Source organism: Thamnophis sirtalis, unplaced genomic scaffold (genome assembly GCF_051295495.1).
Source record: "Thamnophis sirtalis isolate CommonGarterSnake01/CBP01778 unplaced genomic scaffold, rThaSir2_p1.2 scaffold_6, whole genome shotgun sequence".
In the NCBI taxonomy this organism is placed as follows: Eukaryota; Metazoa; Chordata; class Lepidosauria; order Squamata; family Natricidae; genus Thamnophis; species Thamnophis sirtalis.
Genome location: NW_028261386.1, coordinates 22,801,561 through 22,823,205, shown reverse-complemented (window position 1 = coordinate 22,823,205; position 21,645 = coordinate 22,801,561). Strand labels below are relative to the sequence as shown.

The 21,645-nt window shown below is 42.5% G+C and overlaps 1 protein-coding gene across 1 annotated transcript in view; it reads right to left on the bottom strand.

Moving 5' to 3' along the window:
* The window catches only part of RAB10 (RAB10, member RAS oncogene family), a 34,709-nt gene extending 15,374 nt beyond the window's left edge, over positions 1 to 19,335 (bottom strand). The window contains exon 1 of the mRNA XM_014057289.2: positions 18,728 to 19,335. Within this exon, the coding sequence (XP_013912764.1) occupies positions 18,728 to 18,854 (127 nt within the window). The 5' untranslated portion in view covers positions 18,855 to 19,335. The remainder of the gene's footprint in view (positions 1 to 18,727) is intronic.
* Between the last annotated feature and the right edge of the window lie 2,310 nt (positions 19,336 to 21,645).

The following is a 21,645-nucleotide window of genomic DNA, read 5'->3' as shown; positions in this document are numbered from 1 at the left end:
CATAGATTAGGCCTCCTCCGTATTCCATCGGCCAGCCAGTGTCGGCTGGCAACTACAAGGAGGAGGGCCTTCTCAGTAGTAGCCCCGACCCTTTGGAACGAGCTCCCCGTGGAGATTCGTACCCTCTCCACCGTCCAAGCCTTCCGCACAGCCTTGAAGAACTGGCTAGCCCGTCAGGCCTGGGGACAAGGATAGTTGCCCCTCCCGAATGATGAATGTATGTTGTTTACTATTTTATTATATGTCTCTATGTTTAACGTTTGTATTCCCCCTCCCCGATTTTATGTTAGCCGCCCTGAGTCCCCTCAGGGAAAAGGGCGGCCTACAAATATTAATAAAATCTTTAAAAAAATAAATCTTAAAAATCTTAAAAAGCTTTATGGCTATAACAAACATTCTTGCGAATATGCAAGAGTAAATCAGAATTAAAAAATGGAGGACGGAAAGCATTGAGCAAGGAATAACAGTAAAGGAGCTATAACTAAAGGATCTGATCTCCCTTATATTACTTGGAGGACCCTGAATAAGCTGAGGGTTGACGTGTCAGGTCAATATGCTCAAGTAGAGACTATTAGCGGATAACACATTGTGTGAATGTGGAAAGTCACACAGCCTGGTCCATCTGCTGGGGTATCAGTTATTATCAGAAACATGGAGCAACAATGACTTATTTTGGAAAAACAACAAAGTCAGGAAGATGAAGGAGGTGGAGGTGGGAGAGGTAAGAGGAGGAGGAAGAGAAGAGGAGGAAGAAGAGGAGGAAGAGGAAGGAGAACAACAACAACAACAACAAGGCAATGAGGTACTGGGGAAGAGGTGCGAGTCTCTGATATCTGATTCTTTTTTGTTTAAATGCTGGCTGGTTATACATTAAACACGAAGCATTAAAGTTATAGTGCCATGCTCTGTTTTAATGTTATGCCACCATGTTTTCAGGCCCAAACCAAGAATGACACTTGGGATTCTTTCAAATTGAGTTTTTTTATTGTTTAACACCTATTGACAAAAAAAATGCCTAATTGAGGACCCTACTATCTGCATTTGTAATATACTCTGTGAACTATTAGGAAAAGGCTGTCTTCACCCTTTTCTCTCACAGGAAATATTGAGACAAAATTGTATCTTACTTCTCTGGAATGCACCCTCTTCCTATGACATTCCATTATAAGTGTTCTTATTCTAAAATGCATTATATTTTTGAAACAAAATGTGGACTAGGGAGGAAGGAATGAAAAGTGATCAAGTAATTTTAACTGATGTTTATATTATTGTCTAATGTTTTTTTCTACAGAACTGATTTTCCCTGGGCTAAAAATGCCTCTTAAGAATTTCCCATATATTTCATCAACATATTCTTTTACCATGTAGCAGAAAGTAAATATCACAAATGTCTCTGGATTTGAAAAAAACATAATTTACATTGATTGAACCCAGCTACAATACTATTAACTTTTTTAAAAAAATACGTCCATGCTGATTTGCAAACATTGATAAAATTACTTGAATGCATGTAAAAATATAAATGGTTATATTCACTAGAGGAAAAATAATTCATCTGCTACATACTATATAATCTCATGGCCAAATTGTGAGATTCTGGATTGTTTGAGGGGCTGGGAATGATTAAGTGTTGAAACCAGGCCACTTTTTTCTCCTCAATGTCTGCTGCATGCTATTTTGTAACAAAAATAAAAATTGCAATAAAACAGGCCATTTCACTACTAAATTTTAATGGTATGATTTAAGGTGCTAGCTAGGCCAAATGCGGTTCGGGAACTGCCCAGTTATGACATATTAATATGAGATTCTTAGTTAGTTTAGGCTACGCCAAACTGTTAAAACCAAAATAGTTTTGCTATTTTGGAAGATCATGATATATTTATAAGTGTTATATTATAAGAAAGTTTATTTATGAATTATTTTCAAATTGAAATTGAAAGTCTGATCTGACAGTATTAGAAAAAAACCTGAAAATGTGAAGCATCAATTAGCATTAGGACAACTTAAATGCCTGTGCCATCTTTATTTGGGAGAGTATTAAATTTAGGCTTGATACAAAACTAGTTCAAAACAATGGAACACATTTTGACTGGAAATTAACTTTGAGATTAATATGCAACACCTCTTTGTAATATCCAGGATGATATTTCAGAGTCATGAATCAACAAATGTGATTTCTAGTCAAAAACTATACTATTCAGGTTTTACAAAAGTTTTTAACATTTTGTTCCGAGTTCAAGTTTTGCTCTCTCACCGAAATGTAGGATGTATATGACATACGCACGCCATAAGCTTATGAAACTCAAATCAATGCCAGAATTTAGTCACCAAGTCCAAAGTTCATATGTATATCAGCCACCTTCAACTTTTTGCATGATCTGAGAAATGATTTGAAGCTGAGTAATTAGAAATTATTTCTTGCAGTTTTGGTTTTTGTAATTGATATAAATATCTGACGGAAGTACTGTACAATAATTTTCAGTTTACAACACATCAGGAATAAGTCTGGGAAGGTAAGTAATAAAGTAAACATTGGTATTTTAAATTTCTAAAACTATATCAACATTAAATCAAATTATCAATTACTTGGGATTTATTCCTAACGCTTATTAACACTGAAAATTGCCCTGACAATATTCTAGAAATCCAATACATTGGATTAAACTACATTGGTAAAATGTACTAGATATCAGTTGCTGCTTATTAAATGCAATTAATAGTTTTGTTTTGAGAAGATATACTGAAGCATGCAACCAATTATACAGAATAGAATATTGTAGATGCTTCAGAGTTGGTCTATGCAAGAAATTCAGATATCTTCATTTCAATCAACATTCATTTCAAAATAAAATGAATTATAGATATAATTGCCTAGAATTCTGACTATTTTGCAAAGTAACATGATATGACAATTATCAAGAGTCATGGAGTAAAATAAGGAAAAAGAGTGGGGAAGTACAAAATGGGAGAAAATCAAATGTTAATTTTAGGTTTCATTTGCCTAAGGACTTTGAAAGATTCTCCACTATTTCTAATAAGCAGACTTTATATTTATATCTGATGGAAAAAATAGCAGCAATATGAAATTCAGAGAGTTAATATAATTAATTAGGGTATATAACTCAATTGCACCAATATAGTCAGAATAAATAGAAAAAGGCATAGTAGCTATCCTGTTTGAAGGAGGAATACAAAACCTACGCCTGATTAAACACCAAACAGCATCCTGAGATGGAAATTAACAAGAAACATTATTTAATAGTGAGTTTAGTTAAAAGATTGAGTATGAACTGAATTTAAACAGACAAATGTATAGATAAATTTATACTTGTTGCATTGTGATTTTAACTGTGATTTAACTCTTAAAATACGTTTCCTCATTAATGCTTACAGCTTGGAAATCGTAAATCAGAAATTAAATGGCTACATCAAGATGTTGCAACAAGCCACGATAATCTTCATTTCTAGACAGAAAATTACCATCATATGAAGTTTGCTGACAAACTCAATAAATTTGGATTGAGCAATAAAATACTGACACACAACGGAGCACGTTAACTGCCATAATATGGTTTGTTTTTGGTTTCTGTTATGTCACACAGTAGACGTAACCATAATACCCTAGCATCAGACATAACATTGGGAATGGATTGTATAGCCCACTTTGGATCTTAGATGTAAGTATGAAACATTAGTAAAGCAGCTAACATTTCACAGACTGTAGATTTACATTCTAATCAGGGGTGGATTTCAAAACGTTTTACTACCAGTTTGGTGGGCGTGGCTAGATGGGGGACATGTGACTGAGTGACCATGGCCAACTTGACGTCACTCACGGACACTCAGTCATATGACCCCCCAAAGCCATGCCCACCGAAACAGTGGCAAAAGATTTTGAGGCGGGGGCACACCAGGCCAGAGCTCTTCGCTGTCTTTTTTTGGGGAGCGGATCCCCAGAGCGCCTTTATTTTGTTTCGTGGTCTCTCTCAAAGGCAGCTTCTCTTTCTGGCCCACAAGCAGAGAACCGTGTTGCCACCTGTCCCCCGTTCCCTCAGTCTCCGCATCGCTGCCCGCCACCAATTCAACTCCGCGTAGCTCCAGAGGAGCCACGGCAGAGTGGGCTGCGGAGGATACTATAAGCCAGGTTGATGCTGCTCTGAGAAGCCCCGCTTGACCGGCTCCCACCTGTGGTTGGCAGATGAAGTGGTCCAGGTGCAGCGAGCGCTGCAGAGCCAGGAAGTGCTGCCGGAGCCAGGGCAGTTCCAGGGAAGAGCCGCGCAAAGTGTGGCACGAGGGGCAGAAGCCCGCGAACCTACCAGGGCCCCGCAGCTCCAACAGCAGCAGCACTCAGCTGCCTGGGGTTGGGCATGATGCAGGGTCCTCGCGCACACCTGCCGCCATATCCGCTCCAGCAGCTGGGCGCCCCATTCCCGTCCCATCCCTCTCTGCGCAGCGGGGGGGGGGATCTTTGCTATCCTGCTCGGGAGACGGAGCGCAGGGAGAAAAGAAATGGTGGTTCAGGCAGTCCTGCCCTGCATCCCCATCAACTGGAGACCGGCCTGGGAGCCCTTCAGAGGCAATGGATCCAATGGAGGCAAGCACTCCTCTCGGTGGGGCAGCCATGCTCACACTCCTGGACTGAAGCCTCATCACTCCCCTCCCCCCGGTTCAGCCAACTGCCTCACTTGTGCTGGGATGCTCCTGGCGCCACTGTTGTGTCTCCATGGTGGTTGGTTGCAGCAGCGCCTCCTCCAGCCCTGGTGCGTGCCTTTGAGCCGAGGCCTCAGGGCTTCCAGAGCAACCCATGTGCAGAGGGTGCTCGACTCGCTCTGGCTGTGCCTGGGCTGAAGGAGGACATCACTCCAGATCCTGTGGCTTTTTCGGAGTTTTCTTTTAAAAAAAAATGCCTCTCCAGATGAGCTTCAAAACTTCCAAAATTGTTTCTGGAGGGGGCAGATGGGCAGCATCCCCCCCCCCCCGGGTGCTTGCAGCCTCAGAGCCTGCAGCAACTCCCGGCCCTTGCACAGTAAAGAAAAACTTATCTTGAGTGCGAGGCGAGAAGTTTTTCTTTACTATTCAAGGGCCAAGAGTTGCTCCAAGGCTGCAGGCTCTGAGACTGCAGGGGCCCAGGGAGGGGGGGAAAGCACTGTCCGACTGCCCCCTCCCAAAACAACCTCAGAGATTTTCAAGCTCGTTTGAAGAGGTGTTTTCTTTTAAGAAAAACATGGAGCTGCCAGTCTTTGGTAAGATGCACATCTCTAGGTCTACCCTGCCCCATTCTGAGCCCCACCTGACACCCCCAAATTGTGCCCTACTGCGTCTCTTAGCTGTTGTGTGCAGGGAAAAACCTTGCACAGTAAAGAAAAAGAGTGCAAGAAGTTAATTGCCTCATACTCACAAGAAGTTTTTCTTTACTGAGCAAGATTTTTCTCTGCACACACCAGCTCAGAGATGCTCGCAGTGGGGCGCAATTTGGGCCCACCCCAAGACAAGGCCCATCAAGCAGTTTAGACTCAACAAGCCAGGGGTTGCTCCCTCAACCAGCTCCACCAAAGATCCCCTTCAAGTTGGTCTGCTTTGCCGCCCTGGGAACAACTGACTGAAACTGCTCCTGCCCGGCGGGCCCCCCGACTCCCAGCATCAGACCGTTAAGCCAACCGATGGATTGCAACCAGAACTGACTGGGGGCAAAGCTGGGGTGAACGACACTCCGAGGTCGCCCTCCTGCCTGCTTACCCAGCGCTTGCTCAGCCAGGCCCTCGGATCCCCCAGCTGGATGCAGCCACTCACTGCCGACAGGAAAGCGAGGTTTTCGGGCGCCCAGTTTGCCGGGCTGCCCCTTGCTCGCAGCGGAGGAGGGGGCGAAGTCTGGGAGAGATCCTAGCTGCAGTTTATTGGTGAGCAACATTGGCCAGGAGAGGCAGGGAGAAAGGCCAATGGTGCTCACGAGTAAACTGAGGCTCCTAAGTGGGATCGAGCCTCCCATCTCACATCTTCACCTGAAGGTAATGCTGGCAGCCACTTTCTGCTGAAGTCCATGCTCCTGCTGCTGCTTGGCCTCCTCGATGCACAGAGACAGGACATGGCAGGTTCATTCATTGTCCGTGAGCTCCGGGGGGGGGGGGGAGAGCAGCCGAGCAAGCAAGCAAGCCAGAATCTGCCGGCTGCCTCTAATCTGCAGTTTACTCGTGAACACATTTACTAGTGAGCATGGTGCTCAGAAGTAAACTGCAGATTAGAGGCAGCCAGTACAGGTGCTACACATGAAGGTTAGGCAGCCTTGGGCAGAGGTGTTGCCAACTCTGCTTTGCAGAGTACAGTACCAGTGCAGAACGAGTGCAGGTTCAGGCTGGCATATCACTACTGGTTCGGCCGAATTGGTCCGAACCGGTAGGAACCCACCTTTGATACTAGTAGACACAACAGAATGAAGTGCCAGAATCAATTCCTAAGGCATTACTAGTGGAAGACTTGGAGTGTGTCTGATCAAACATGAGTACAAGCCCACATAGGTAGTCTTCAGGTTACAACTACCCCTTCAGCGATTGAATGGTACTGAATGAGGGATGACTGGTCCTCAAAGTTGCATCCATTGCAGCATTTCTGCAATCACATAGTCAATTTGGTTGCTTGGTAACCAACTTGTATTTTATGATGGTTGCAATACGTGTGATTCCCAATGTTCCCTGCCAGCTTCCCACAATCAAAGTAAATGGGGAAGCTGGCAGATGGGTGCAAATTGTACCCAACACCTTTTTCATTCACCCACCTGCCCTGTACTCCACAGTGCCAATCTATGACACTCGCCTGCAGCTCTCCTCCACTGGCTTGTTTGCCAGGGACGTCCACCTTTTCCTATATGAATTCATGTAAGATCCTTGCTTAATGGATGCAGTGATGTGGTCCTAAGGTTATAACGGCATATATCAAGTAGAACATAATTGGTAGCATCCTATTTATGGAATTCCCTCCACAGAGAAGTGTGATGGGTGCTCATTTTAGTTTTATTTTGGCACCAGGTGAAAACCTTCCATTTTCCTATTTTTAAAAACTGGTTTCTAATATATTTTTTTTAACAAAGGTATTGTTTGAGTCACTACCTTGCTGATGTTTACTCTGTATGGTGTTTTCTTTCTATATTTTATTTGATATTATTGATATAGTTTTATTTAAATTGAATCAATTTCTTTCATTATAAACTGCCCAGAAAGCTTCAATGAATGGATAGCTTAAAATTTTTAATATATACTTGTTCATGTACACTCTCACAAACTAATACAATCCATAGTACTTTTTGCTACAAGGATGCTTTAATTTTTGTTAAACATCTTTGATGCATATATATATATTATTTTTATTTGTTTATCAGCACAAATACAACATTATATATATATATTTCAAGGCTCCATCCAGGCAGAGGATGATTTTTTTCTTTGCTCATTCTACCAAGTATAAATCGGTAATATTTTGGCAGACAGCCTAGATGGAAAATCTGCAGATGAACTTGGGAAGAGGGGGGAGTGTTCATGTTTCTGATGGTCTGCAAAATCATATTTAGGCTTATTCAATAAAAGTTTGAAGGTTGATTTTAAAACTTTTTAAAAGTAACTCATTAATGGACTGACAAATTAATATTTTCTGCTAAGATCTCCTCCTGCTCTGCTCTGGAGAAGGTCATGAATTGAAATGGTTGTGTCCTATATGAGACACAAAAGTCCAAATCCCTTTCAATCAGAATCCCCTAGGACAAATGGTAGTTCTAACTGGAAAGAATGTTATGGCAAAGGCTATTAGAGTTGGGTTGAAAAAACCTGGATGATTACTAGATGACAAAAAAATGCATTTTCAGTAGCTCTTTACTGTCATCTAGTATCTAGCAATAGCAATTAGCAATTACACTTGGACTTATATACCTTTACAGCCCTCTCTGGGCAATTTACAATGTCAGCACATTGCCCCCAACAATCTGGGTCCTCATTTTACCAACCTCAGAGCATGGAAGGCTGAGTCAACCTTGAGCCCCGTCAGGATCAAATTCCAGAGTTAGCCTGCAATACTGCATTTTAACCACTGTGACACCAGGGCTCCTGTACTGGAGGATTGTAACCACTGCACTATCAGGGCTCCTCTACCGGTTTTGAATTTCACTGTTTTTTACATCTGGGGCATATGAAGTCATTTCAGATCCTATGAATCCAATTCTATATTGCCCAAGCCATAGTCAACTCAGAATAGGAACATAAACATTTTGTTTCTTGTTCCCACTATTGATTATCCAACTTAAAAATGTTGGTACTAATTGTCTTCATTTTGCACTTGTGTCAAGTAGGAAGAACAGAAGTCCTCTAATGTGCTCAAATTTAAATGAATAAAAATACCCTTACTCCACAAATAACAGATCTCCTACTAGAATTAACAGAATTCACACTGTCACAAATGGTCAGTTTCAGCAACACACTAAATCAAAGACAAACCAAATTATGGCTAAACGTGTTGTGTGAACAGATAAAAATTTAGTAAGATCTTGGAGCTATCCCAAAGGTGCTTTTTCAAGAGGCAACTGGACGTTCTGGTTTTCCTTTGAAGATGTTCCGCTTCTTATCCAAGAAGCTTCTTCGGCTGGTGGGGAAAAAGCACCTTTAAGGACAACCATGACCTGGATGACTGAGAATCTCCATAGACATCTTGGAGCTATAATAATCATAAATTACACTGTTACATTTTTATACAGTGCATTATCATTAATTAATCATTAAGTTGTTATTTGGCATCATGTGTGAAACAAATTATGAGAATTCCTAAATCACAATTCACTGGTTAGTGTTAACAAATCAGATAACTTATTCAATAAATGTGTTTTTTTAAAAAAAAACAAAAATCAGGGCATACTGGAATATATGAACCAAGCCCCTATATTCAATAGATACCATGGCTCTTCGAAAATACTTTTATCCATTCATCCACTATTCATGAACACGACAGATTCTCATTTACATAATTTTCTTCAATTCTTCACATTCTGCATGCTGCTATATTGTATTTAAGTTCTTTTGCCATAGTACTGAAGGTCAGATTAGTTCTTTCCAGACAAAGGTAACAGGCTTTACAGTAAATATTTAATTGTTCATTTATTTCCAAAATGGAAATGTGAAAATTTCATAATTGTAGTTTTAAAGGTATTCTTGATCTGAATTCCTGTACCACAAGAAAATATTAATTCTATTGTATTCTAATATATACGAAGAGAATGGATAGCTATTTTAGGAGGGTAATGAAAAAACAATCTCAAAAAGATTCATTATGTGCAGCAATATAATAAAAAAAGCAAGGATTGAACAAGTATTTTACTACCTGTAAAGAGGTCAACACGTTTTCAGGTTAATCCTTTTTCTATTGCTAAGCAAAGCAGTCATTAGGGAAAACAGTTAACAGAATAGCAGACCTGGAAGGGACTTTGGAGATCTAATCCACCACACACACACACCACTCACACCACTTAGCAATGTCAGTTCCAGCTGCTGTGGTTAGATGGTGACCTCCCGCTTCTCCTGCCCTGCTGCAATTGCCTCTGCTTCAACTCCCCCTCAATCTCTGCCCTTTTGGCTGCTTTGCATTCTACTGCCATTCACCTGAGATGCCTCCAGTTGAACACCCCTGCTTTTTTCCTGCTACTACTAACAAAATGTTCCAGCTCAGATAGCTGCTAGCCCTTTGTAAGGCCAAAAGGGCAGAGACTGCAAGGGATGGGGGTTGTGGGAAGGGAGAGAAGATAGAGCCGAGGTGGCGCAGTGGTTAAATGCAGCACTGCAGGCTACTGCTAGATCAGCAGTTCAGCGGTTCAAATCTCACCGGCTCAGGGTTGACTCAGCCTTCCATCCTTCCGAGGTGGGTAAAATGAGGACCCAGATTGTTGGGGGCAATATGCTGACTCTCTGTAAACCGCTTAGAGAGGGCTGAAAGCCCTATGAAGCGGTATATAAGTCTACTGCTATTGCTATTGCTATAGGCGAATAAGGGAGTTGAAGCACAAGCTATGGTCATAAATTTGGATGGGTTGCCAATCACCCAAATTTTGATTATGTGACTGCAGGTATATTACAATAGATGTAACCTCGAGAACTGGCCATAACTACCATTTGTTTAGTGCCATCATGAACTGAATAAATGATTTTTAAGCAAAGACTACTTGTATATCATTGTTCTTTTGCCTCACCTTCTTGCTAGATTCACAAATCTTGCTAAATTCAAGTAGACAACTTTTTTCCCTTTGGAGATGCTCTTTTAACTTTGAGGGAAGAATGAGATGTAGCTGATGATATGGTACTTCCAGAGGGGGTAGCCATCTTCCATATTTATTAATAATAAAATTAAAAAGCAAGAAGTACCTCACTGTCAAAATGTTATCTTGCCATTAAATTCTAGCAGAATGATCTGGGCATAGCAGCCATCACAGTAAACAATGATATCATCACGCATACACCATGAATATGTACTCTCGTCTCAACAACAGTGGGTGCAAGTACGTAACTTGTGGCATTTATGTGATGACATTACAGGAGTCTTTCATCATTGTCCTCCACCCAGACAGCAATGTCTAGGCATGCACTACAGATTGCAAATGTGGGGCATGAGCTCTATAAACTGCTTGTCCCTGTTGTAACATATAGTGTTGTTTATTTGATTTTACTTACCACACGATATATGGACCCAACCAGTGTGCTTTATTTGATAAATTATGATCAGAATGGTTTGTGAACTCAGTTATTGAACTGGTATACCTGAAAGGGTTTGTATAAGATGATTTTCTTTATTTGACTTTAACAAAGACCATATTTGATCCAAAAATAAAACAAAACTTTAAAGATTGTGGTTATCAAGCATATTGGTCCAGGAAGACACTAACAAAGGTGATTCAGAATTCCAGCATACAGTATTCCAGATCTACATATTGCACTTTATAAGTGCAATACTTAATAGTATTTGTAAAGGGTTACTTATATACAAAATCTAAAATAAAGCTCCGTCAAATACACCAACTACCCTGTATTAGTAATGAGAAAAATCCCAGGTAGCTAAACCCAACAAGCCAGTTTATATCATAATTAAAATAACTGTTGAATAGCAGTCCATTTACATTATAAAAATATAACACAACTCTCATTGTCATTAAAAAGCATTAAGTAAATGATGCTTAGGGCGTGTAAAATAAACCTCCATACCCAAATCTTCCAGAGGTGTACTTATGACACTTTCTTTTAGTAACTGCCCGGTAAACCATGACCAATGCCTTAACAGTAATAGATCAAAATCCAAGATACATGGGTTGAAAATAATTTCTCTGCACTCCAACATAAAAGATGTTATTTGATAATATAGTACAATATGGGGAATCCTTGATTATGTTCAATTTTGCTTTTGAAGTCCAACTTTCCGCTCTATCAGGGAACCTATGATGACTTGGATATTTTAGCACTGGAAGATATTTATAGCAATCCTAGCTGGGATACAGAAACCATCTCCCTCCTCTCAGCATTTACTTTTCAAACAGGAGTAGGACCACAACTAAAAATAACACTGTCCCAAATCATTGGCAAGCTAAATGATGTGCCAGAAACTAAATTTTGAAGATCCAATGTCACCCTGAAGTAAAGTGTCAACCATTATATCCATTTAATACATCTGAAAGATGTATTGAGAACTACAGCACTCCTAAAATTTCCCCAATCAAAACATTAGGAGACTGTAAAAACTTACTAAAGGGCTTTCAAACATAGTGAAGTCTGAAAGTATCTGGATATAAGAAAAAAAGTATACTAATTAACACCAGAATGAAAGATGATAAATGCTGATAATGGGTTATGATTTAATATACAGGCCCAGCTAGAGCTGGTGCAGAATGCAGCAATGTGCACAGTTTTTGGGGTCCCTAGGATGACACATATAATAATGTCATTGCTTCCAAGTCCAATTCAAGGTGCTGCATATTACCTTTAAAGTTCTATATCAGTGTTCCCCAACCCCCGGTCCGCGGACCGGTGCCGGGCCGTGGAGTACCTGGCACCGGGCCGCGCAGCGGCCAGGGGACATGAACAGCTGCCCAAAGGTCCGCGCACGCGCTGGTGGAATCCCCGGGCGCTGCTGGTACCGCCGCCACCGCCACCCCCTACGAAACCCAAGAGCGGCTCTTCTCCTGCGAGGCGGCTGGCTGAACAGCTGCCCAAAGGTCCGCGCGCGCGCTGGTGAAATCCTCGGGCGCTGCTGGTACCGCCGCCACCGCCGCCCCCTGCGAAACCCAAGAGCGGCTCTTCTCCTGCGAGGCGGCTGGCTGAACAGCTGCCACCACCGCGCGCCTTCCTGCCTCAGCCGCTCCGTCGCTTGCAAGGAACGGTGTCAGCGGCGGCAGCTTTACTTCTGAGGCGCTGCACACTTCCCCAATAGTCGTCACAGCCCAGGTAAGAGAACGGGAACTTCCCGCCTGGCTTCCAGCTCGCACCGAAAGGGGGCCGTTGGTTTTTTTTGTGGAGCTCGGAAAGACGCGCGTCAGCTGTGCGCGTCCGCCTCCTCGGGGCCACTTTTGCCCAAGCGCCCGAGGCAGCCAACCCTGATAAGCAGGTGGTGGTTAACTGGCGCCTTTGCTGCAGGTTTTTCTGGAAGGGGCCACTGCCGCTGTCCGGAGGTGACCTTGAGCTGCTCGCTCGCTCTATGCGGGGCTGGTGGGGCTGTGACGCTCGGAGGTGGCGCGTGTGGGAGTGAGAGGCGCGGGGACTGGCTTTCTCCGGACCGACTTTCTCCGGGGGGGGGGGGGAGGCGAAGGACCAGGCTGCAGCGCAAAGGCTCCTGGGCCGTGCGCAAAGGCTCCAGGGAAGAGAGCCCCGTGCGCCCCTGCGCGCGGTCAGCGGGCCACGGTAAAATTATCAAAGGCTGACTGGTCCGCGGCGATAAAAAGGTTGGGGACCACTGTTCTATATGACATGGGTCCAGGTTATCTGAAGAGCTGACTCACCTCAAAGGGACTAACCCACTTGTGCCAGTGGAAAAGGCCTACTATGAAACCCAAGAATTCAGGTGGGTCAAGAAGGCCTTTTCTGCTTTGGCACCAACCTTGTGGAACACTTGACCAACGGAGGTGAAAAGTACACCCACCCTTTTGGCCTTCAGAAAGAGCATTAAAACTTGGCATTCTTGCTTTGCTTGAGGCCCCAAAGGGGTGTTCATTGCTGGAGGTTGTTGACATCCTCATCTTCATAACGTACACCCCTTGCTTTTTTATAGTTTTAACAATTTTAATTTGCATAGTTTTAAATTTTTAACTGTTTTTCTTTTTATCTTTTTATGATCTGTAAGTCACCTAGAATTGCCTTACTGCGGAGAGAATAATGTATAAATTTAATTAAATAAATAAATAAATAAATGAACTGACAAATACCCAAAAACTAGACTGGACCTTTTACTAAATGATGTTTAACAAGACAGTAAATGCAGGTGGGAGATTCTCTATGTTAAAAATAAGAGTTCCTATTTATTTATTAAATATATGAGTGTTCAATTCAATAGCTTTGGACAAAGTACAATAATAAAAACATTATTAAAAAAGATACCGGTAAAAAAGCTACACATTCTGAAGAAGCAAAATATATTCTAAAACATCACTGCACACAGGATCTGCCAGCTAATCCAACGTAAGGCCTATGGAAAAAGCCAAGTTTCAAGGGCCCTTTTAAACACAATCGGGTAGAGGTTAGACCAGAGTTACCCAAATTGGTCAATATCAATATCCCCAGGTCGATGGGTCTATCCAGAAAGTCAATAGATGTCTGCAGATCAATAAGTGGTTGATAAATAATAGATGGTTGATAGGGTTCAATTAATCTTTGAGGTCTCTGTAAAGCTGCACACCAATTCCTAGTCCTGAAGATGAGGTGGTTAGAAGCAACACAGTTTTGATTGGTCAGTCAGTAGTGGAAGCAGCCTTGAGTTGTCCCTGTTATGTTTTGAGGTTGATGAACAATTGGTAACTTCATTGAGGAGTTAATGAGCTGAAGAATTTGGGGACCCCTGTGCTAAACAAAGGAAATACTAAAGAGCAGGGGCTGTTATAAAGAACACACATTATAGATCCTTAGCATGACACTACAAGTAGTCCTCAAGTTACAATGGCAATTTGGGACTGGAATTTCCATCCCTAAGTGATGTAGTCGCAAAGCACAACATTAGATGACTGTATCGCTTAGTGACAGCAATTCCTGCAGTATATTTTGCCATTGTTAAGAGAAGATGATGGGTTGTTAAGTAAACACCTTGCAACATACTGCTGGCTTTTAACAACCAAAGTCAGTGGGAACATTGGCAGGAAATGTTAAATCCCAGGTGGCTCACAAGCAAGCCTGAAGGCAGGTAAGTGGCTGCTGCCAGGTGGGAAAGGATGCACAAGTATCAGGAAAGACGTGGCATAAGTTTGGCAGGACTTGAGACAATTGCTACCAGATGAGAGAGGAACTTTTTGGGTGCTTGAGTGTTGGAGAAACACAGTGCAAGTACAGTGGGGTTTGGGGTGGCAGCTGCCATGTGGGGGAGGATGCCCAAATGGCCAAGGAGGTCTGATGCAAGCACAATGAGGCCTGAAGAGTGTGCACAGACAAGGGAGAGCACTTTGTGACCTTCGCTGCTAGCTTCTCTATTGACTTTGCTTGTATGAAGCCAACAAGGAAGGTTGCAAATCATGATCCTGTGTTCACAGGACACTACAATGTTGCAAGTACAAGCTGGTTGGCAAGCATCAAGATCAGGAACACAAGAACTTTAGGACAGATGGACGTTTGAGAACTAGCCGCAGACACCACTCTTTCAGTGCCAGCATAACTTTAGACAGTCGCTGAATGAGTGGTCATTAATTGAGGACTATCTATATCATGCTGCCAAAGTCAGAGATGGAAAGTTTTTAAACAACTATTCTAATCTTAATAAACCTGATATTATTAACCTTTATGCCAGGGATTTCAAACTTAATTTCATTGAGGGCTGCATCAGTTATGTTTGACCTTGGGAGGGCTGGGGACATGGTCAGGGGATATGGCCAGTTGGACATCACTCGTGTTGGGGCCCCGAGTACTCTGCCAGCGAAAACAAGCCCCCGAGCTCCGTTTCGCCTATGATGCCTGCAACCCTCTGCCAGTGAAAACGGGGTCCCGAGAGCCGTTTTCCCCTGCAACAACCTCCTGCAACCCTCTGCCAGTGAAAACAGAGTTCAGGAGGGCCATGCATGGCCCTCCCGAGCTGCGTTATTGCTGGCAGAGGCACTGTGGGCCAATCCTTCACTGTTTCCAGGGCAACCCTATTGGCCAGATCTAAGCACTTGGTGGATCACATCCGACCCGCAGCCCTTGAATTTGACACCCCTGCTTTATGCCAGCAAAAGAAAAGGCTTTCTAAAACTTCTGTTTTTAAGTGAGCATGAGGGAATGCTATGCAACTGATAACCACATACAGATAGATCTTGACTTATGACTATAATTGAGCCCTTACAATGGATTGTTGTCCCAGTCATTAACTGGATCACTATGTGACCATGCCTGTTTTTGCTACCTTTTTTGTGGCAGTCCCAATAAACCCATTTTAGGCAAAGAGCATTTGCTTGAAACTGGAAGTAAATCCATTTCCAGCAATAAATGAATTAAAACATAAATTGCAGTCATGTGATCCTGGGATGCTGCAAATACTTGGAAATGTGGATTGATTGCCAAGTGCCCAAAATGCGATCATGTCACTGCTGGAGAGTGTATGTGTGGCTTCAGAGATTTGAAACCAGGTCATAAGTAGTAATGGAGAGGTCTGTCATAACTTTGAATGCTAAGATAGTTCTCAACTTACGGTTGGTTGTTCATTCAAAGTTACGATGGCCTTGGAAAAAGTGCATTACAGCCTTCTGGGACTCGTAAAACATTGTTTTCCCCCATGATCATATTGCCACATTTTTTGGACACTTGGCAATCAGCTTGCATTTATGAATCACTGCAGCATCTTGAAGTCACATGACTGTAATTTGTGACTTTTTTGCCAGTTTCCAGTAAACAAAATGATTTTGCTTAATGACTAATTCACTATAAAAATGGTAAAAAAAATCAGGTGCTTTACTTACAATGGCAATAACGTACGATTGAAATTCCAGTCCCAATTGTGGTTTTAAGTCAAGTACTATCAATAAGTACTAAATTTAAATTTTAAACTAGGCAAAACTAGAAAGATAAATTTAGAGGTCATATTTTTAATGTCTAAAACAATAAAGTTATCTGTATAGCAGCAATCAGTTGTAAAAAGAATCTACATTACCTCTAAAAAACAAACTGCCAACTTTTATGCATCTTATTAAGGGAATTTTTTTCAGTGAAAACTTCTGGTAATAAATTTATTAGATCAAAAGCCACTATATATTACATTATTTAAATTTACATCTAAATTAATAGGAACATGCATATTATAATCAAGATGCAATTACCTTCAGTAGTTTTACGGATCAGTGTATAATCAAGATGCAATTACCTTCAGTAGTTTTACGGATCAGTGTACATAATACGTGGATCAACTCTAAGATGGCTTCTCTTTAGAACTTTTAAAAACATCCTACACCTATAGATTTTTTTATGGAACAAACAAATGCATTCACTATATGCAAACTTGAGGAAATGAACATTAACTGCTGCCACTAATAAAAGTAAAGTCTTTCCTCAGTCAGACCTTTTAGAAAAGAAATGTATCTCAATAAAAATTATCTATGATTCACCAATAAATATGGTTATTTAGCATCCACATACTGTTCTTCAATGTTAATGTGTAGCCGTGTATTTAAGTGAGGAAAATAGCTAAGATGATGCTCGAGTATTTATATTAAAAACTCTATGCATAAAGCAATTTTTGACTGAGTCTATATAAATGTCCTACAGTAAGATTATATGATACTTTGGATTCAAAAGCAAAAAATCCTTAAGAGCATGCATGGGCATAGACATCCGGTAGCACTGTGTGTGTGCTATGTAACTTTGTGAACCAAAGATGTCTTTTCTTTAGTCTATGGAACAACTGCAGGGGATAACCATATAATCATAAGAAAAGGCATAGCTATTTTAAGGAGATACAGGTAGGTGCTATATTTATGCCCTATACAAACCCAGGGGCTCCTCTTTGCCTTTGAACTGGAAGTGCTGCACAATCCGCCAATGTTTACTTTCATATTCAGCTGAAAATCCCCAGCACTAAGAGAAACTGCAGCAGTTACTAGCAAATTATACTACCAAACTATACTTGTAATTTGAGATCTTTGGAATATTTTGATAAACTAAAGTATGCAAAGCAAAACTCGATGAATAATTTTAATAGGTTTGATTCAATTGAATTCCTTTTAGGAATCTGAAGTATCTATACAGAACTTTCTGCATCCTCAGCATTAATAGGGGTATGTAGTAAAGCTGGAGAATACAATTTTCATTCAAAACTCATGATTTAATCTTACAGAATGGTTAGAGAAACTGCCTAAGTCACAATATTTTTTTTAAAAAAATAAGGTTTTCATAAACCAATAACCTATTTCCAGCCATGAAAACTTTTAGAACTCTCAAAGAACCAGCATTGAAGTCTAGCACTGAAATAAAACAAAAACTGTTTCACACATTTCTAGAATTCCAGAAATCACTACCACTTCTTTCATAGAGAAATTTATTTCCTCCAAACATCAGAAACTAACAGTAGGGCCACAGCCATTAATCTGTATACATGGATCAACTACTAGATGTCCATTTGGGACACAGAGTAGCAGTTAAATGTATATAACAAATATGAACAAAGAAATTAGCCACAAAGGACGATATATATTTAAGAAAACTAGTATGAACAAGCAGTATCAACACTAGGGGGTGTGGGAGAAATAGAAAACCTTGGATGATGTTGAGGTCACTCCCAGGAATGAATGTGGCATTGGTTAGGTATAGTGGTATAAAGCCATACTCCACTAACAACATGAAAGAAATGGAGTATGCAGTACTGATATTAGTGGAAGGACCAAAGGGTGTTTGGATCACTGTGCTACAGTTAGCATAATGAATTTAAAACATTCTTTCTTTCCTTTTTAAAAGGCTAGGGCTGTTTGAATAAGCACAGCCCACTGTGCAACTGGAATGACAGCTAACCCTTTTTTTTCCCTTATGGAAGGCAGAGATTGCAAAATATCAACCCAATATAAAAGTAAAAAGAAAATTCATAAAGTCAGCTGCTACATTACCAAGAAACATAGATTATTCCAGAATGGATCGTACTCTGAAAAATGCTAGGTGAAAAATATTAGGTGAAAGGGTTATCCTACATTTAAAACTGAAAAGTATAATGAGACAGAGAACAGGAACAAAGGATGCCAAGACAAGATATTTGGGGTGGGGTTACCTCATAAAATAAACTTCCTCAATCTAACAACCCCAAACTCGTATCATCTTTTGCTCTTATCGGCACTGGAAGAATAATTTCTCGGGGGAAGGGGGAGAAGAGAATGGAACCGACATTTCTAGAGGAGGACAGGAAAAAGGAAAAAAAAACGAGAGAGAAAAAGCCGAGATGAAGGAGAAAATACAAATATTACATAGGAAGAGCACAAAAGAGGCTCTCTGGAGGAACGTCGGAGCATTAAATAAAAAAAAGGAAAAAAAAGCCGCGGGCGCAATACTTGGCACTCCCAAGTCTCGCTCACCGATGGTTGAGATGAACGTGGTGTTAAAAGCATCATCGGAGAACCGGAAAAGCACGCAGGTCTTGCCAACGCCCGAGTCGCCGATCAGCAGCAGCTTGAAGAGCAGGTCGTAGGTTTTCTTCGCCATGGGGGCCCCCCCGCGCCGCGCGCCACTTCCTCGCCAGGCTCTGCCTCAGCAGGCGCCGCCGCCGCCGCCCTGGGCCCTCCGAGACCCCTCCGTACTACAACGCACAAGGCCGGGCTCCGCGGCGGTGGCGAAGGAGGAGGCGGCGGCAAGCTGAGGGAGGAAAGGGGAGGCACAAAATGGCTGCCTTGGTGACAGCGGCCGGGCCGGGCAGGGCAGGCAGCAGCTGTAGGGACTTCGGCTCCCGGGCACAACTACCTCACGGGTGAACAGCGACGGCGGCGCTCGACTTCATGCCCCTCGGTTCCCCTCCTCAGGCGACCGCTCCTTTCGGTTCCCTTAGTCAGTCACGCTCCGAACCGGAGCAGGCCGTACGCACGCACAGCCGGCCGCGGGACTCAGTGGACGGGTGGGGCGGGGTTACGCTCACGCAAAGGATGAGGAAGGGCGCGGGGGCGCGCACGCTGATTTGGCGGCCGCTCCCTTGTCTTGCAGACAAGAAGTTGCTCCCTGACGTCAAAGGATGTGAATGGACCGAGGGCCAACCCTTACGCATGCGCAGCTGGATTGAAGAGTTGCTACACACCCCAAGAGGCCGTTTCTACGCCTGCGCGAGTCGGAACGCTTGCTCCACGCACGAAGCTGCGACGTCTCCAATCGTCGTAGAAGCGACGTGACGCAAAAGCCCAGGGAGCTTAGAAAAAAAGGAAGAGGTGTTTTTTTTTGTCGTCGTTGTTGTTGCGCTCCCAAAATGAAGGTTTCGAGGAAGGCGGGATTTGGACTCTTGGAACTCTTCCCTCGTCCATGATTGGTGGAAGAGTGGATGGGAAAGGCGGGGTCATAGCGTTGAATGGGAGCGGTTCGGTATGGAGTGTGCGCAGAGAGCAGGATTGTGACATGTGCGATCCATGCCCTGCCCTTCCCCTCCCCCCCTTCTTTGGCCCAGGTAGTGCTTAGAATCCGAGAAGACTCTTAACCTGACATGAGTTTAAGGAATGACTTGCATTTTCCCTCAGTAGGTTTTCACTTTAGTCTGCCTGGGTTTGCCCCTCCTGCCAAGGCACACGCTATTCAAATCTTATTTCGTGTTTATATTGACCACCCCAAACTATATGCACTCTGAGGCATACAATACTTCAAAGTGTTGTGGGAAGTTATCATCCAGCCCTCTCCCAGAAAAATGAAATATCCTAGGAAATACTGAAAAGGCAGAATATTTCTCTGGATGTGAAAAGAAACATGTTTTAAAAAACAGAATAGTTCCCTGTAGCTTCCTGCCCATCCCCAGTTAATGGGCCATTGACACTGCCAGGCTAGTCCACTTTACATAATAAAGACTTCTCCACTGCAGCCCCAGGGGGGATGGGAGTAAAGGCATGATAATGTTGGAACTTTACTCAACTGACCACAAGGCATCTGAGAACTCATCACAGCCTAGAGAGTAGCCCATGCATGGCCCCATGGGAGTCTGACAAGCAATAGCAATAGCAGTTAGACTTATATACCGCTTCATAGGGCTTTCAGCCCTCTCTAAGCGGTTTACAGAGTCAGCATATCGCCCCCCACAGTCTGGGTCCTCATTTTACCCACCTCGGAAGGATGGAAGGCTGAGTCAACCCTGAGCCGGTGAGATTTGAACCGCTGAACTGCAGATAACAGTCAGATGAAGTGGCCTGCAGTACTGCACCCTAACCACTGCGCCACCTCAGCTCTCAGAGTAATCAGAATACAGTTCTTACACAGGAACAGGAAACAGAAAGGTGGGACTAAACAGGGTATAAAAAGCCTAGCAAGCCCGTCCTTCAGCCCTTCTCTTCTTCTTCACCAACATTGAAGCATGTGATCACCTTTTCTGTTCAGGGCTCAAGCCATGTGGCCCTGTCCAACAATAAACCATCTTTCCAAGCAGCCTCCATGTCTCCAGTGTCTTTTTCCCCACTTGGAGCTGAACCCAGAAGGACATTTCTTTCAACAGTGTAAAAGTCGATTCTCACTCATCCAGGTCGTGGTTGTCCCAAAGATGCTTTTTCAGGAGGCAATTGGACTTTCTCGTTTTTCTTTTGAAGACCTTTAACTTCCCATCCAGGAAACTTCTTCAGCTCTGACAGGATAGTGGCAGTGGTGGGATTCAGCCAGTTCGCACCACTTTGGGAGAACCGGTTGTTAACTTTCTGAGCAGTTTGGTGAAGTAGTTGTTGGAAGAAATCATTAGGGCAGAGAACCGGTTGTTAAATTATTTGAACCCCATCACCACTGGATAGTGGGGAATGGAAGAATTTATAAAGGATGCAAAGGTCCAGCAGTCTGCGAGGAATATAAATCCTTCCATTCCCCACTATCCTGTCAGACTTGAAGAAACTTCTTGGATGAGAAGCGAGATGTCTTCAAAAGAAAAAACAAGAAAGTCAAGTTGCCTCCTGAAAAAGCATCTTTGGGACTTCAAAGTGTAATAGGTTAAAGCAACTGAAAAAGTAGTTCTCAGCAATTATAGACTTCCAACAAAGATACAAGTCAGAGTATTCTTGAAATAGTATTACGTTCACTTCCTTCTTGAAACCCAAAAACTTTGGAGCCTCCCATGTTTCCTGGTATTAATGTTGCATGAGGTAGGGGCCATCGCACAGAAAGTCTGTAGCCTGATTCACATTCCACGAACTTCACAAGGAGGGTGGGGAACTAACATGCTCTCCTTTGATAATGTAAACAGATTGGATTTTGGTAAAGCAATTTGGGTTATCAGTAATTTTGCCCTTGTTTCTATACAATGACAGTTTCTGGTTCATCTTCCAAGGCA